This window comes from Patiria miniata, unplaced genomic scaffold, assembly GCF_015706575.1.
Source record: "Patiria miniata isolate m_02_andy unplaced genomic scaffold, ASM1570657v1 HiC_scaffold_3, whole genome shotgun sequence".
NCBI lineage: Eukaryota > Metazoa > Echinodermata > Asteroidea > Valvatida > Asterinidae > Patiria > Patiria miniata.
In genome coordinates this window covers 37,995,659-38,010,648 of record NW_024037069.1, presented here as the reverse complement: position 1 = coordinate 38,010,648, position 14,990 = coordinate 37,995,659, and the positions used below count along the sequence as shown (strand labels likewise).

General features: G+C 38.1%; 1 protein-coding gene across 8 annotated transcripts in view; it reads left to right on the top strand.

Moving 5' to 3' along the window:
* The window catches only part of LOC119737003 (RNA binding protein fox-1 homolog 3-like), a 57,848-nt gene that overhangs the window by 31,839 nt on the left and 11,019 nt on the right, over positions 1-14,990 (top strand). For 7 of the 8 annotated variants that reach the window (XM_038211056.1, XM_038211054.1, XM_038211058.1 and 4 more), the window contains exons 5-7: positions 4,360-4,452; positions 12,215-12,290; positions 13,932-14,101. In XM_038211056.1, the coding sequence (XP_038066984.1) occupies positions 4,360-4,452; positions 12,215-12,290; positions 13,932-14,101 (339 nt within the window). The remainder of the gene's footprint in view (positions 1-4,359; positions 4,453-12,214; positions 12,291-13,931; positions 14,102-14,990) is intronic. The other variant, XM_038211059.1, reaches the window with a different exon arrangement.

Genomic DNA, 14,990 nt, shown 5'->3' with positions numbered 1-14,990 from the left:
GAAATATTGTTACAATGACTTGTTTGAAGTTTTGTGTTCGTAGATGCTGGGAAAAAAACAGAAAAACAATCACGTTCCTGTAGTCTGGTTCCCTGACCCCACTTAAGATGAAACAGAGCAATTTATAGATGTCAGGGAATTGTAAGGTTGGGGAAACAGTCTAGCTGGCTTGTACCCGTTCATAGGTGTGTAATCGATTGCAAACAAATGCTACCTAACTAAATAATGGTAATTTGGGGGCAGTATTTGAAGAAAGCCAGTTTTTTCCAATGCTGGTCGGCCGACCATCATTGGAAATTGATACAAAAATACCACTTTTCTTGAAAATGACAGCACATCAGGTGCCATGATTTTACAGGATGCTTTAGACTGTCATTCACTAAAAGTCCAGTAAGGTATTTCACACTAATTTGGTAGTTCTGTTTTTTTGATGTTGTATATTCCCTTTAATCATTTGTTTCATGAAATACTGTTTGTTAGAATGCATTGTTTAGTTGAAGGGGAAAAAAGGAAAGAATTTTTTTTAGGTGAGTTGTGGTCTGCCTTGGTTGGATGGAATGCACCTTAGCACATTCTGCACTTGTCCCTCACAGAAAAAGAACAATCTGCATCTCGGTGTGAAATCTATTTTTTCCAGCCAGCTGTGTTCTGGCTCGAGCATGAACCAAAACGTCCAAGAAGTTGTGGTCCGTCTTTTCATTTTATTTTGGTTGGAATGATAATATTGTGGATTTTTTGTGTGTGACAACCCCTTTTCCTTCCCTTTGTAGACACTGTTGTTTGTTTCTATTTGTATATTTTATGAAGATGACACATTCGTTTGTTACCGTGTGAATTTTCACCATGGGTGCTGCCTTTTGCCAAAAAAAAAAAAGTACTGTGGTTGCATTAAGTTTCAAGAAAGAAAAATGATATGTATTTTTCAAAAGCCAATTTTACTTAATTTGCAATAAAGACAGCACCATATTTTTTTGCCGATCAAATGTGTTACTTGTACATGTGTTAGGTTTGCCCTCCAACAGCACAAATTTGGAGGGCAAAAAATGATAGCTCCATCACATGCATTGTTTATCATCATTGTGCATCGTGCATCTGCTTCTGATTTCTGCACCTTGACCTTTGACCTTTGCTGGAGGTGACCCCCATCATGGCTGCTCTGTATGGTCTTCAGTCTTTTTTTTTTTTACATTCAATTAGTCTGAATTCAAAACCAACTATTTCCCTGCAAACCTTGCATGCAACAATGCATTCAGCACAAAATCAAAGTGATGTCATTCAAGCCAGCGTCACACAATTTAACACCAGCCATGCACTGGTACTACGCTTGCCTCACACTACACTTTCTGCTTGACATTTACACTATCCTTACACTATTTGAACACAAGTCAGACATGTACACCTGTTTTACGCTCGTCATACATCCATCAACTGTACTCCAGGCTTACACCAGCCATACATGTGGCACACACCAGCCAACCATCAACCTCACAGCAACAATTGAAATACCAGCCATACACTGACCACCCACCATGGAATTACAAGCCACACACCAGATGTACACCAGCCACATTTCGGCTATAAACCAGCCAAACATCAACCATACACCAGCCGTATGCCAGCTATACAACAGCTAAACATAAACCATACACCAGCCAAACACCAGACAAACACTACCCTTACACTAGCCTTTCACCAGCTATGCATCAGCAATGCACCAGTCACATACCATTGAAACCTGGGCCATACATCACTGAAACACCAGCCATACACTAGCCAAACATACCAGGAAAACACCAGCAAAACACCAGCCATACACCAACTATACACCATCCCTACACATACAAGTGTGTATTTGCCTGCAATCGGGGACCCCCTATTGTCTCTCTTTTGTTTGTACCCTAAATTTTTAGGAAGATCTCCTATATGTTTTGTACACGATCACAAAATTGGGGACCTTTGGGAATTGGGGACCCTTTTGTCCTCTATTGTTCAACGTCCCCTATTGAATGCAGAAACAAACTCACCCATACACTAGCTTTTCACCAGCCGTACATCAGCAATGCACCAGCCACATACATTTTGTACATGTACCATTGAAACACAAGCCATACATCACTGACACACCGACCATACACTAGCCAAAACACCAGCCAAACACCAACCATACACAATACACCAGCTCTACTCAATACACCAGCCCTGCACAATACACCAGCTCTACTCAATACACCAGCCCTGCACAATACATCAGCCCTTCACAATACACCAGCCCTACACAATACACCAGCCCTACACCAGCCACACACCAGCCACACACCTGCAACACACTAGCCATAAACCAGCTACACATCAGCCACACATCAGCCACACACCAGCCAAACACCAGCCAAACACCAGCCATGTTGGGTCTTCACCCTCCTCATCACCCCCATTGATTGCAATCAGTGTTTGTCTATTGCCTGACCTCTTCTCTTTTTATCCACAGCGGCTGTCAGGGACTTAGCTCCTGCTAGGCTGTAACACTGTCGCATCACCGTCACATCTCACTGGCACTAAAAGCAGACAGTTTATAAACAAATCAAAATTACAAATATAAATCTCATGTCACCTTATTATCTTAGTACTTTGACATCAAGATAACTGTAGGAGAATCAAATCCCAAGACATTTGTTTGTTTGTTAGGAGGGTGCATTCGTAAGTGACAGTGAGTGATTTGTGCCATTGTTTATTTCTTCTTTATTCGATGGTCTGCCAAACTGCACTTTCACAAACTTTTAAAAATGCTCTCAGAATATGGGAATTTGTTGCTAATTATAAAACGGGATTTGAACAGTTGAGTGAAAGCCTTTGTCAAGCCAAGGGATTTTTTGTTTGTTTAATTGTTTGGTGTTTTGGGTGAACAAGCACGACACAAGATGGAAGCACAAGACATTTTGCATTGAGAGCCAAAAATTAAAAAAAATTATTAAAAAAAATTTATTTTTCAGTAAAAATTCAAATTTTGGGGATGTGTTGCAGTTTGCAAATTATTAAGTTTTATTGTCAAGACTGACGGTGATGTGACAGTGTTCAGCATATTCTTCATTGTTTACAATGTTGCATTGATATCCATTGCTTTTTTTATCATGTTGAATGTAAATAGAAAAGAAAAACCAATGCTATTTCCCAAACACATGTAGCTATATTTTGACAATCAGTACTAGACCCATTGCTTGACATTGACTAAAACTACATGTAGCAACCGTTCATGCTCTTTTAATCCCCCAAAATATCTTGAGACTGATCATTTAACTTGCTATGATTCGTGGCTGTGCATCCTGTATTTCACCAATAGTTGGCCGTTTCTTCAATGAAAAAAAAAAGCTGGTCCCACTCTCTCTCATTCAATCACTCGCCCAGCATGCACACATCATTCACTGGTACCCAACCATTGGCAGGGCAGAGTCCTAATACCCCACCCCAAAGTTGGCAAGACATTTGAAGAAAAAAAACAGCATCGCACCAGGATCCAACGTCCACAACTACCAACTTGCATTTCGTACTACTTGCTTGCATTTCGTACTGCAAAATTCCTTATAAATCCACTCGCTCAATATTAGCAATTTTTTTCTATTCCAATTGTTTTATGCAAAAACAAAAATGAGACATCCCTACCTTTTTGAAAAAAATTAATGCTGTTGAATTTGTTTGAAATTTCAATAGTTCTCGAGAAAAAAAGTTTGAAAATGTAAAAATATTTGAATCGCTCACAATCCCTGACAGACAAAAGGCTTTTCTACCTTTTTTCCCCCAAAATTAGTTTGTTTGGAAAAAAAATCTGAATTCATGCAGATGAAATTTTCTCTTATTTTTGAACTGAAGTACTTTCACACGTGTACACGGTATGTAATCTTCATAATGATTTTGATGACGTAAATAGTTGCCATGGTTTGGGGTCAATATGTCCTTCTAATTCTTCCTTATTAACAGTCATCTCCCTTCCTATTACCAAAAATGAAAATTCCTAATCATTCAATCGCAATGTGACTGATAGTGAAACACTATTACATACCGGGTACCCTTAATCATCTTAATAATACCCCAGGAATGACCACTCTACATTTCTAATTCTCCGCCCCTTTCTAAGCCCCGCCCCCTCTCTCTGCCTGCCATCCATGTCTTACAGTGCACGAGTCTCTCAAAATAACCCCAAAAAACATTCAAGCACTTTTTTAACCATCACAAACTTGATCCGAATGTCCAAGATATCATAAACTACATGTACAACAGAAAAAAAAACCTATGTTCTCTCCTATACTTATGCATGATTTTTATAATGTGTTGCATGTCTTGTTTTTTATTTACTTCCCATGCATGCAGGGATTCGGTTTTGTAACTTTCCAAAATAGTTCGGACGCCGACAGGGCACGAGAGAAATTGAACGGCTCAATTGTTGAGGGGCGCAAAATTGAGGTGCATGTTGTTTCGTAAGATTTATCCTCTTTAGAAAAGTTAAAAGAACACACACTGAAGTGTACATTTTTTTTTTTCGTTTTCATTTTTTATTTTTTATTTTTCTACAAAGGCTGTTTTTTTGTACGGCTGATGTTGATTATCTTATTAGCAGTATGAATGATGGGGTGTTTGGTTGGTGTGATGTATTTTGCATGAATAGACTCTCATGAAGTGCTTCTTGTGAAAATATGTCACGCTAACCACAGCCACACAGCCTTGTATTATATATATATCTATATATCTCTATCACCATGACGACTGTGATGATCACTGTGGTGACGAAAACCAAGTATTGAAGTCTGTTGTGTAACACCGCCTCAGATTGGCTGATACAAACTCTCACTCAAAGCAGTGCCCTATCAGGAGTCACTTTACTCCATACATTCACCTTGAAAAAGTCCGTTCTAAAAATTCACCACTTTCCCTCTCATAGAGTTAACTTAAGTTCCTGAATCTTTTCTTCTCCAAACTCATTGTAGTACTACAGTCACTCTGTGCCAAATATGGCAGATCTTATTCCAATCTCCACAATTCTAACAAGGCTAAAATCAAAACGGGACTGGGTTGATTAACAGAAATTAAACCGAAAAAATACCTCACCCGAACTAGTTTGAGTAACACGTATCTGTCGACAGGCTTCTTTACTTCGTTTTCCACCATTGTGATTTTTTTTTACATCCTTTTCCCATCACCTGAATTGCCAGTCCCTCCTAAAAAAAAAATATGACAAGGAAATATTGTACCATCCACCACCATTACTTGCCTTTGTGTTCTGTTCCTGCCAGAGGTTCATAATTGAGGGCCATTTGATAGAGCCACACGAGCTCGAAAAAAGCGCAAATCGGTCTTGCAGCCCGATTGATCGAGCTAACGTTAACGGTTGGGCCCTCAGTAGGTGTGGGTAAGTGGAGCGATACATCCGTCCCATTCGATGCCATGCATCTAGTACCATTTTATCTTTAGCATTTTCAGTACCACGCACTTTTCAGTAATTGATAACCAAAAAGGTATTTTTTGAGAAAAAAAATTGCCTGTGTAACAATACAAAACCCTGTCTGCTTTCCCTCCGTTTTTCTCTCCCAATCCCGAATGAATGACCAAATAAAAAGTCTGACGACAAATTTAAGAGGTTGGTGTGTGCACAAAGTTAGTGGTTCCATGAAATGCCACCAAACAAATGGAATGATTTGAACTATGATGGTATTGAACACAACTGAATGTGCATCGTATAGTGAATTAGGAAACGGGTTGCATTGTGGTCAGTTTTAAAACTGCTTGGTGTGCTACATGTCTGTTCCATTATGACAGTAATTTTTTTATTTTGGTTTTTGACCATTCTACGATTGTTTTGACGATTGCATATGATGGATAAGTGTGGTATAACATTAAGGAGATGGTATTTTTTTACATTTGAAAGAAACAGAACTGCATGCTGAATGTTAATTTCAAACACATTTGGTGAATTAAAAATCGTTGTTACGAGTTTGATAGGTTTTAAAGTAAGCAAGAGTATTGCAATGCCTGATGGGATATGTCGTGGTTATGTCTGAGTTTTTGGTCCGACGAATGCTTGCCTGCAGATTGGTGAATTTTTTCCGATGATCGGTGAATGGTTATTCCTTGATTGGGTTGAGCACTTAGAGTAGTGAGGTTTGGTTTTGAATTTGTTTCTTACAATTTAAATTAAAAAAATAAAAGTCAACTTTTATAATTACATTTAATGCTAGTTTAACTGCTTATATAAAATATCGTAAAGTTATTGTTGAATCATACCCAAAACTTAGGAGTCTCAAATCAATTTACAAAATACCAATTTTGTTTCATATTAATTTTCTGATTTTTCATTAACTTCTAGGAGACAGCTTTTATTAGCTTTACATTAAAAATATTGACAGGTATAGACCCTTTCCACTCAGTAGCCATCTTTGGGGTGATCTTTGTTATTAAAATTCAGTAACAGCAAAGCACAGGAGGTCTACTCAATCGTATCCCTGTGGAAAAAAAGCACCACCTCAAAAATGACTGCAACACAAAGGGTTCTTTAGCCCCTCATATACTACCAACATGAAAAACTCCTTTTTTGGGGGGGGGGGAGGATGGGTCACATAACCCATGTAATTTTTAGATAAATACATTAGGATTATCTATTCTCGTATGGAACAATAACTTAGACATCAGGTAGTACATATACAGCGAGAGTCTTCATAATTTTTGAAACACATACGTACCTGCCCTGGACGCGTACCACGGAATGCAAAGCATGGGCACACCTGACAATCCATGGCTATATTTCCACAGTGTATATTCCATTGCCGCTGCACTTTCATTATTCGATGCATGCAAAACGCCAAGAAAAAAAACCTACTGTACAATTCCTGCATGATAACGTGGACAAAAATAAATTGCATGAGCTCTGAATACCAGTAGATGATCAAAAACTACAGGTGTGAAATTCTACACGATAAACATATCAGGTTGCTTTTTTTCTCTGTTGTTTTTGTGGAAGTATTTTTTCTTTCCAATTTTTGGTTTTCTCCAGAAATTCAGATTTGTACATACACATGTTAATGTTAGCGTATTGATGCATGCGAGACTGTTCAAAGGATTCGTAATATTTGATTGGAAAGTTTAGATTTAGAATTATTTCGTGCACCATATGTTTTGGGTTGGTTTAACAAGTGCATTAATTATTATGAGTATTTGCTTTGATAGAGCCACTCTTTCAATAAAGCGACAAAGCATCACTGAGGAATTCCCTAATATCAAATGTCCCCTTAGCAACCAGAACTTGACGGGAATTTTCCGCAGGAGTTGAAGCATGTTTGACTTTGAAAAGAGCGAAATTACCAGTACTCGTGCCTCTCCCTGGCTTCGAGTGGACATGTGTGCACGTACCGTACAGGGAAACCGACGTTTTTTCAATCATTTACGGAGCCAAATGCATCACGGCAATATAAATGATGAATAACTGGTGCTCCGCACTCCAGATGGTCTGTTACACAAGCGCTGGAAAACGACTACCGTGCATTATGGCCGCCGGTGCTAGCCCATTAGTTGATTAAAGATTAACCCATCCTGGATAGCCCGTAGCAAAAAAAATGCATGCATCTTTAATTGAAAGCTTTTTTTTTCGGCGGTACGGTTTGTCGTTGACATTAGTTTGGGATGGTACTTGTGCAACTGAATGGATTGTTAGCTGGTGTCCGCCGTTTGCACAATAAACTTTTTTTCAATTAGTGATAACATTTCAAATGGACTTGCATGTCTCTATCTTTACATTGATTTAGTTAGTGAAAGTTCACGTTGATTAAGTTAGTGAAAGCTAGTGCTGGAATTCAGAACCGATAATCAACTTGGAAAAAAAAGTGTGTTACCAGACAAAAAAGGGCAAACTTTCAAGTTGCATGAAGAGTGTTGTCCAAACTTTTTAAGTCCATTTTCCGGTTGCATTTTGATCTCACATTTTGTAAAAGAAATGCTGATGCCGATTCAAAATCTAAGATTTATCAGAACAATCTTATAATAACAAAATCATAACCTCAGTGACTTATTTGTTTCATAATTAAAACCATTAAATTCAATATTTTAATACTGCCTCTGATAAGACTTGCACAGATGCATGCAAACGTTTTCAACTCCATCATCAACTTGATCTAATTCGACGCTTGCATGTTCCTCGGATTCGCTACAAATATATAACCTGTTTGTGTTTCCCTCAAATGGCCTCAAGACCAGATAGAGGAAGCTGATTGGACAAAGAGGAGGGTCAACCAGGGGGTTTGACACGAAGGGTCGTCATGTGAACTTTGACCTTTGAAAGCAGGTGCTTGGACAAGTCGATCCATTTTTGTTTTCCCCAAGAAATTTACAAATTTGAAATTTGCATATTTCATTGTACAACTTTAGAAAATATTTTAATAAAACCCTCTGAATAGAAATATATTGCATAGAGTTCTCGTTTTAAATTTGACTTCTTAAAATCATAGTTTCCTGATTCTAAACGTAGGTGTTGTATTCAGTTGTTAGTATAGTTGTAGCTCATAAATGACTTTTCTGCTCTGAAGTGTAACAGACATGTACCACACCATCGGGAAAATTAAAAGTATTTATCGTATAGCCGACGTCACAAGTTTTGTTACAGTTTGGTCTTAAGAACGCACAGCCACCACCAACCAACATTTGTACATTTGTGGAGAGACGACTCATTTTTAGCAATTGCCGCAGAGCTGGTTTTCTTCAACACTTGTCCTAGCAATATCCTGAAACTGGATTTATTTGACACAGGCGACGGCTCACCTTGCTTTTAAATTCTACAAGTTCCCGCAAAGCTCCAGAAATTGTAGGAAACTTTAGTGAAACTTAGGACCACTGGGTGTTATTTAAGCGGTTTGTTGTGATTTTTTTTTAAATGAAAGCATTAATTACTGTATTTCTCCCTGATGAATGAGAATTGTACCGTGCTGGAGTGATTCTGGGCAGTATGGGAAGTAACAGATGGGGCGGTTTGGGGCGGTACAGGAACTAATACATTAAAGTAATCTTGAAAGTGTGCATTGTCCCCATCTAATATATGGAAAATCAATCAAAGACGTTAAGTTAATGTGTAGTTTAATAAAAACGACCCAGAATAGGAATATTGGGAAATGTAAGATTTTTTTTGTATAGCATCCCCATACGCTTCCTTCAGTGGTATAGTCCGACCAGCTAGGGACCAGTAATTAATGCGTTGCCCACACCTCAAAGGGACTGTACCATTTAGACAGCAGGGGGGCCTGCCTGATGCCAAGAATCCAGCGCATGGAATTGGTAGAGACTTTTTTTTCTTCTCTCAAAATATAAAAAAAAATAATAACTGAAATTTGGCCTAATATTTTATTGACATAAAAAAAGAATAAAACAATTTTTAAAAAAAACTGAAGAAGGAAGTGATGTTGCTTTCAAATTTAGAGAAATTGTTTTCGATCCTTTCGATTTTGGTGAAAGACACCAATGAAATACCCCATAAAGGCTGGCTTTTGTATTGTTCTGTTTGAAGAAAATGTTTTTAGGTTCTGGTTTAAACAAGAGAATGTATGACAAATTCCCTTTGAAAATGCGTGTGGGTCACTTTGTAAAACCTTCAGTGGCTGTTTTTTGACCATCAGAAACACTTTAACAAATTTTGAAAAGTTAATGAGATAACTTTTATGAGTTATGATCTGGTTGCAAATTTTGAAATTGATCTTGCTAAATTTGTATCAAAAAGGGACTTGAAATACATTCTTTTGCCATTTTTTTAAACATTTTTTTCACTTGTATGAATGGCCAGAGGTCAAGTTTCTTTTGGAAAAAAATCCAGATAATTCTGTTTTGAAAATGATTAATGAAACAAAAGATGAACAAATATCAAACGATTGAAAAAATATGAACAAATGTAGAACAATTGCACATTTGTTGACACTAGTTTAAACAGTGAAGCCTTCAAAATAAAGATTTGTTCTATTTATGCAAGTTTTTGTTGATGAAAACAAAACAAAAGCTTGACCATCTGGCCAGCCAATTTTTTTTTGTCAATATCTCATACTTTTTTTTATGTAGGTATTGTAAATACTTAAAAAAGTTATCTTCTGACAGTATTTCAAGATTCCTCCAATGTTTGGACAGTTATTTCCCGTCATTGATTTTCACAAACTTTTCATTAAAAGAAATGAAGCACATTCTTGGATGTGTACTTCTACAATTGCAACGTCAAAACTATAGATTTTGATCACAGTTTGTTTGAACACAATTTGTATGAATCCTTTCAGAAAGAATAACAAATTTCTTGCAAAATCGTTCCAAATACATCGTACCATCTATTTCAATTTGATTTGGCTATTTTTATCACAAAAGTCAAAAGTTAATTTGGGAGGAGTCTTGAAATATTTTAAGAATCTTTGTCTGTGTCCTTTTTCTTTGACTTTTTTTCATGGCACAAAGCATATTTGGAATTCCCAAATACTGAATGACAAATTAAAAAACGTGAACTTTTCCGACAAGAAGTTTAGTATTTTACTGAAGGTTCTTTTAAATTGAAAATGAACTTTCCAGCCATTGGGGATGTACTCATTCCTTGAAAAAAAAAAAAAAAAAAAAATTTAATTTAAAAATCAATCAATTTTAGATCATCACAGAATCTGGTATGAAAATGTATTGTTATATTTTGTGCCATGAAATGCTCTGTTTCCAATTTTCAAAATTATCTTCGCTTCAGCTTTTTATGTGTTTGTATTGAATGCCAAGCAGGGGGCAGAGTTCAGTATCACCGTCCTAAAACATTCTTTCCAAGATTTTTCTCCAAAGCGTCCCTTGTTTACCCATGTTAAATTCTCGCCATCCCTGTCATCAAGACAGAAACAGAAAACCAGCCAGACTTAAGCCGTTGATCCCTCCCCCAAATATCCCTCTCTGTCTCCGAGATGAGGCAGTCGCTATATTTAAATTTCAAGAAGTCAAGGGCCAGGGCGGCCGGCCTCCCCGTGTGCATTCTTGACCATATAAAGCCTGGCTTCCCCGCTGCCAAACGACCCCAAATTTGTCTCGGAGGTCACGAAACCGTCGGAATGTTGACGATATGCCAGGGCGGCTCAGAGACTGATTTAGCACCAACCAAATGATATCACCACCTTTATCGCATTAAAGGGCCACTGGTGTCAATTTGAGTCTTTTCATTATAACCCGAAACATGACTGCAAAGTTGAATTCCGAAAAACCAAGTTCATGATAGTTTGCATTTCTTCTTCAAGAAAAATCAAAGAAATGTCATTATCGCGTGCTCCAGATTCATAAATATTTACAAGTGATGACAGTGATCAATGGAGGACAGTTATTACATTCCCCAACGCCTCCTAGATGAGAAAACCATCTTGAATTTCAGGGCAAGGAAACACTAAGAATATCTTAGAATGTCGCACTGGTATGGCATTAGTAAATTGAAGACATCTTGGATATCTTGAACTCTGCCCTCGTGCGTGTTGTGTTGTGATAAATGGGTCCGTAACGTGACAACAGCGGCTGACGAAACAATGTCTATAAAAAACTTCCTGTGAATTGCTGTGATCAATTGAGTTGTCAAAACACAAGAATTCTATCAATGCTTCCTTGATAAAAGAAATCTGGTATTTGTTCAATTAAATTTGGCTGAATTTTTTTTTTTTTTTTTTAAAGTGGAAGTATTTGAACATTGATTCGTCATCACAAAGATATTTTTCATTCAGATAAGCAGCGTTTTCTGATGGTGGTCTGATTTTGAAAATTGAGCTTTAGTTTTGGTATATTGGGGGAAAATCTTTCTCCACCGTCCCTAATGAACACAATTTCTGAAAAGTGTAAAAAGATGATTGAAAATTATATGAAACAATTATAACTTAGATGTAAACTGACAACTCATAATTTTTTTTAACTACAAACAAATTTGAAAGATAAGAGCCTCAAAGTTCCAATCCATCTCAAAAAAATTGGATCAAAACCCAAATTTGTAAATTTTATTTCTTAAGAGCCTAGGCTAAAATGTTTTGGCACAAAATATCAAATCCTTTTTTCTCACCCATTCTTTAAAACAAAGGCAAAATCCGACAATATCTAAAATATTCTCACGAAGTAAAACTGGCCACATCAGACCAACAGAGGGGGCTGTTTATCTGAAGCTCACCACTTCAAGACTTTTTCTAACCCTAGTCTGTTGGTTTACTTCCCGATATAGGTGAACAATGCAACAGCGCGGGTCATGACGAACAAGACACCTAAGTCAATTACTGGTACCGAACTGCTAAGCACTGGTGAGTTGAAAACAGGAACTAAGTAAAACAGCCTTGGGCAAGTACGCGCAAGAACTATTGTTGACCAATGGTTAACCATAGTTCGACTAAAGTTAGCCCGAACTCTGTCTAGTCGACTGTGGTTGACTACGCTAGTCGACTATTTGGAACCAACCTACTAGGCCTGGTTGCATTGCTGGTTACCAATAGCCGCGCGCATTAATAATGTACAGCAGGGAACCAGGACCCAGAAGTTTTGCGATGACATTTTGACCAGTGTTTGACTAGAGACGTTCGCACGTTGCTATTAGTACACAGGCGTAAGTTACGTCACAAATCAACCACTAGTCGACTAATGGTCCTTGCCCGAACTTGGCCCTATCTAAAGGAAGAAAAGTTTGGCACGGCAAACCAAACATACAAATTGTGTTAGTTTAAAGGCAAGTTTGGGCCCTAACTATACTTAACCATACTTCAACTTACTTTCGCTCGAATGAAAAATTGTTGGACAATTCTAGTCAACTATTTGAAACCGGATCGCAGCGCACGGTTGCATCACTGGTAACCAATAGCTGTGCGTGTTATAAAGGACAACGGGGAGCCAGGGCCAACAAGTTTCATGGTGACTTTTTGACCAGCGTTTGACTAGAATCGTTCGCACACTTTCAGTGCGCAGGTGCAAGCTCCCAAATCAACCACTAGTCGATTATGGTCCTCTCTCGAACTTGCTCTGAGATTAAGAAGCAAGTCCTAAATCATGGCCTCTCTCAGATTTGTCAAAAGAGGGCAGTATAACAGGCATACTGTCCAGCTAGAAATTATTTTTTATGCAATCAAGTGTAGTCAATGACTATAATGCATATGCGTGAAACATGTCATGTGAACAACTAAATATGTCACCTGATTCCTGAATCAGTTCTTATAGATTATATTCCACAACGGTCAGCGTGGTCTCGCTGTGGCGTGATTGTTAAATCGCTGATCTGAATGCTGGAGGTTTCAGGTTCAATTCCTGGAGGGAATGTTTTTCCCCCCAAAAGTGAATTTTGCAGGCATGCAACTTTTCCTCGGATCTGCTGATTTCCTCTTTTTTAACTTCCCATGCGTGTCATTAAATATTTAAAAAACACTGTACAAAGTCTTAGAAAGATTTGAATTTCCTCTTTTTTGCGACTTCCCAGTTGCATGCCTGATTTTGTTCCCTGAATTGTGTTAAATAAAGTCCTGATGATCGACAAAATGAAATTCAGCATTTTCTTCTCATTCATGGGTCTGGAGCATTTTTTTTTTAAAAGGGAAGTTAAGTCCGAGAACCATCCCATTACCAACTGACGCATGCGCATTATGGTGATTGACTATACATGGTTGCATAAAAATAATAGCATCCAGCTAACAGTTACCTGTGCAAATTAAACCAGGCATATGGTGACACATAAACAATGCCTTTCTAGGTTTCACCAAATCTTGAAAGTTTAGTATGTAGACTCCCCCTACACTGTCAGTCATTTTTAAGTGAACTTCTTATTATAGAAATGTTATAAAAAAGTGAGAAAGTGACAACTCATACCTGTTACATCAAAACAAGTACATGCCTGCAGATATGCCAAACAAAATTTTTCTTTGAAAAACATTCTAACCTTGTTTGATATTTTCTTGGGACAGTGGAGCTGCCGATTTTCCCAGCCGGTGCTCTCAGGGCGCCAGCGATAGGCAGAGGGCGGGCCACGAGAGGCGCGTACACTGCCTACCGAATTGCTGCCCCGCCCCCCGTGGCTGGCTACACGACGGCCACGGCCATCTACCCAGAGGCATTCTACCCAGAGAGATATCAGGTACAGAAAAATGGCCCACAAGATTTGCATGAGGTTGAAAATCAGTCTTGGAGACGAGTCTATCACAAGTCCAGTCACAACTAAATCACAAGTCTGTTAACTAGTTCAGCCGTGAGTAACAAGCGAGGGGGGCTTCAAGAAATTCAATCCGTCATTTGAATAGCTCGATTTGACTTCGGACTGGATTACTTGTGAGAAGTGGAGACTTGTGATGGACTTATGAGGACTTGTGTGGTCTTATGATGAACTCGACTTCAACACTGATAAAAATCTTATCTCACACGTTTCTCAAGTTTTATGAAAAGGGACCATACGAAATTCAACATCGTGCATGAAACACTCAACTCATTTTCATTGTCCCGTTGGGGTAGCTAAATTGAAAGTACTTCAAGACAAAACAGTGTTGTAATAATTAAATCACCGTCATTGCCATGACAACACTTCGAGGTTGCTGACATGTTGCCATGGAGATGGGGTGAAGAACCACTACTTGAAACTTGTTCACTAAATTGCGTCCAATCTTCCGTAATCATATCAGTAATGAGGATGGAGTGCTTGACTTCAACACTGACAATAATAGAAATGAAATCACAAAGGAGTTCCATGATTGTTGATGTGATTGAGTAAAGGTCCCTTTTTTAAGCTTGGAGACATAATGAGGGGTTTCTTTTATCGTGGAGAACATGGTATTCGTTTGCATGCTGTTTGTGATTTTGTACTACTACTTTAAAACGTTTTTATCAGAAATTGGATTAGGGAAACATAAATTTAGCTATAGGCATCAAAAATCACATCCCCTATCCCATGAACTGCCTCCAAATCATGAAATCTCTCGTCACCATCTGAAAAAGACAACATTGTCACTTGGTCTGTATTCTTACTCTGGGCT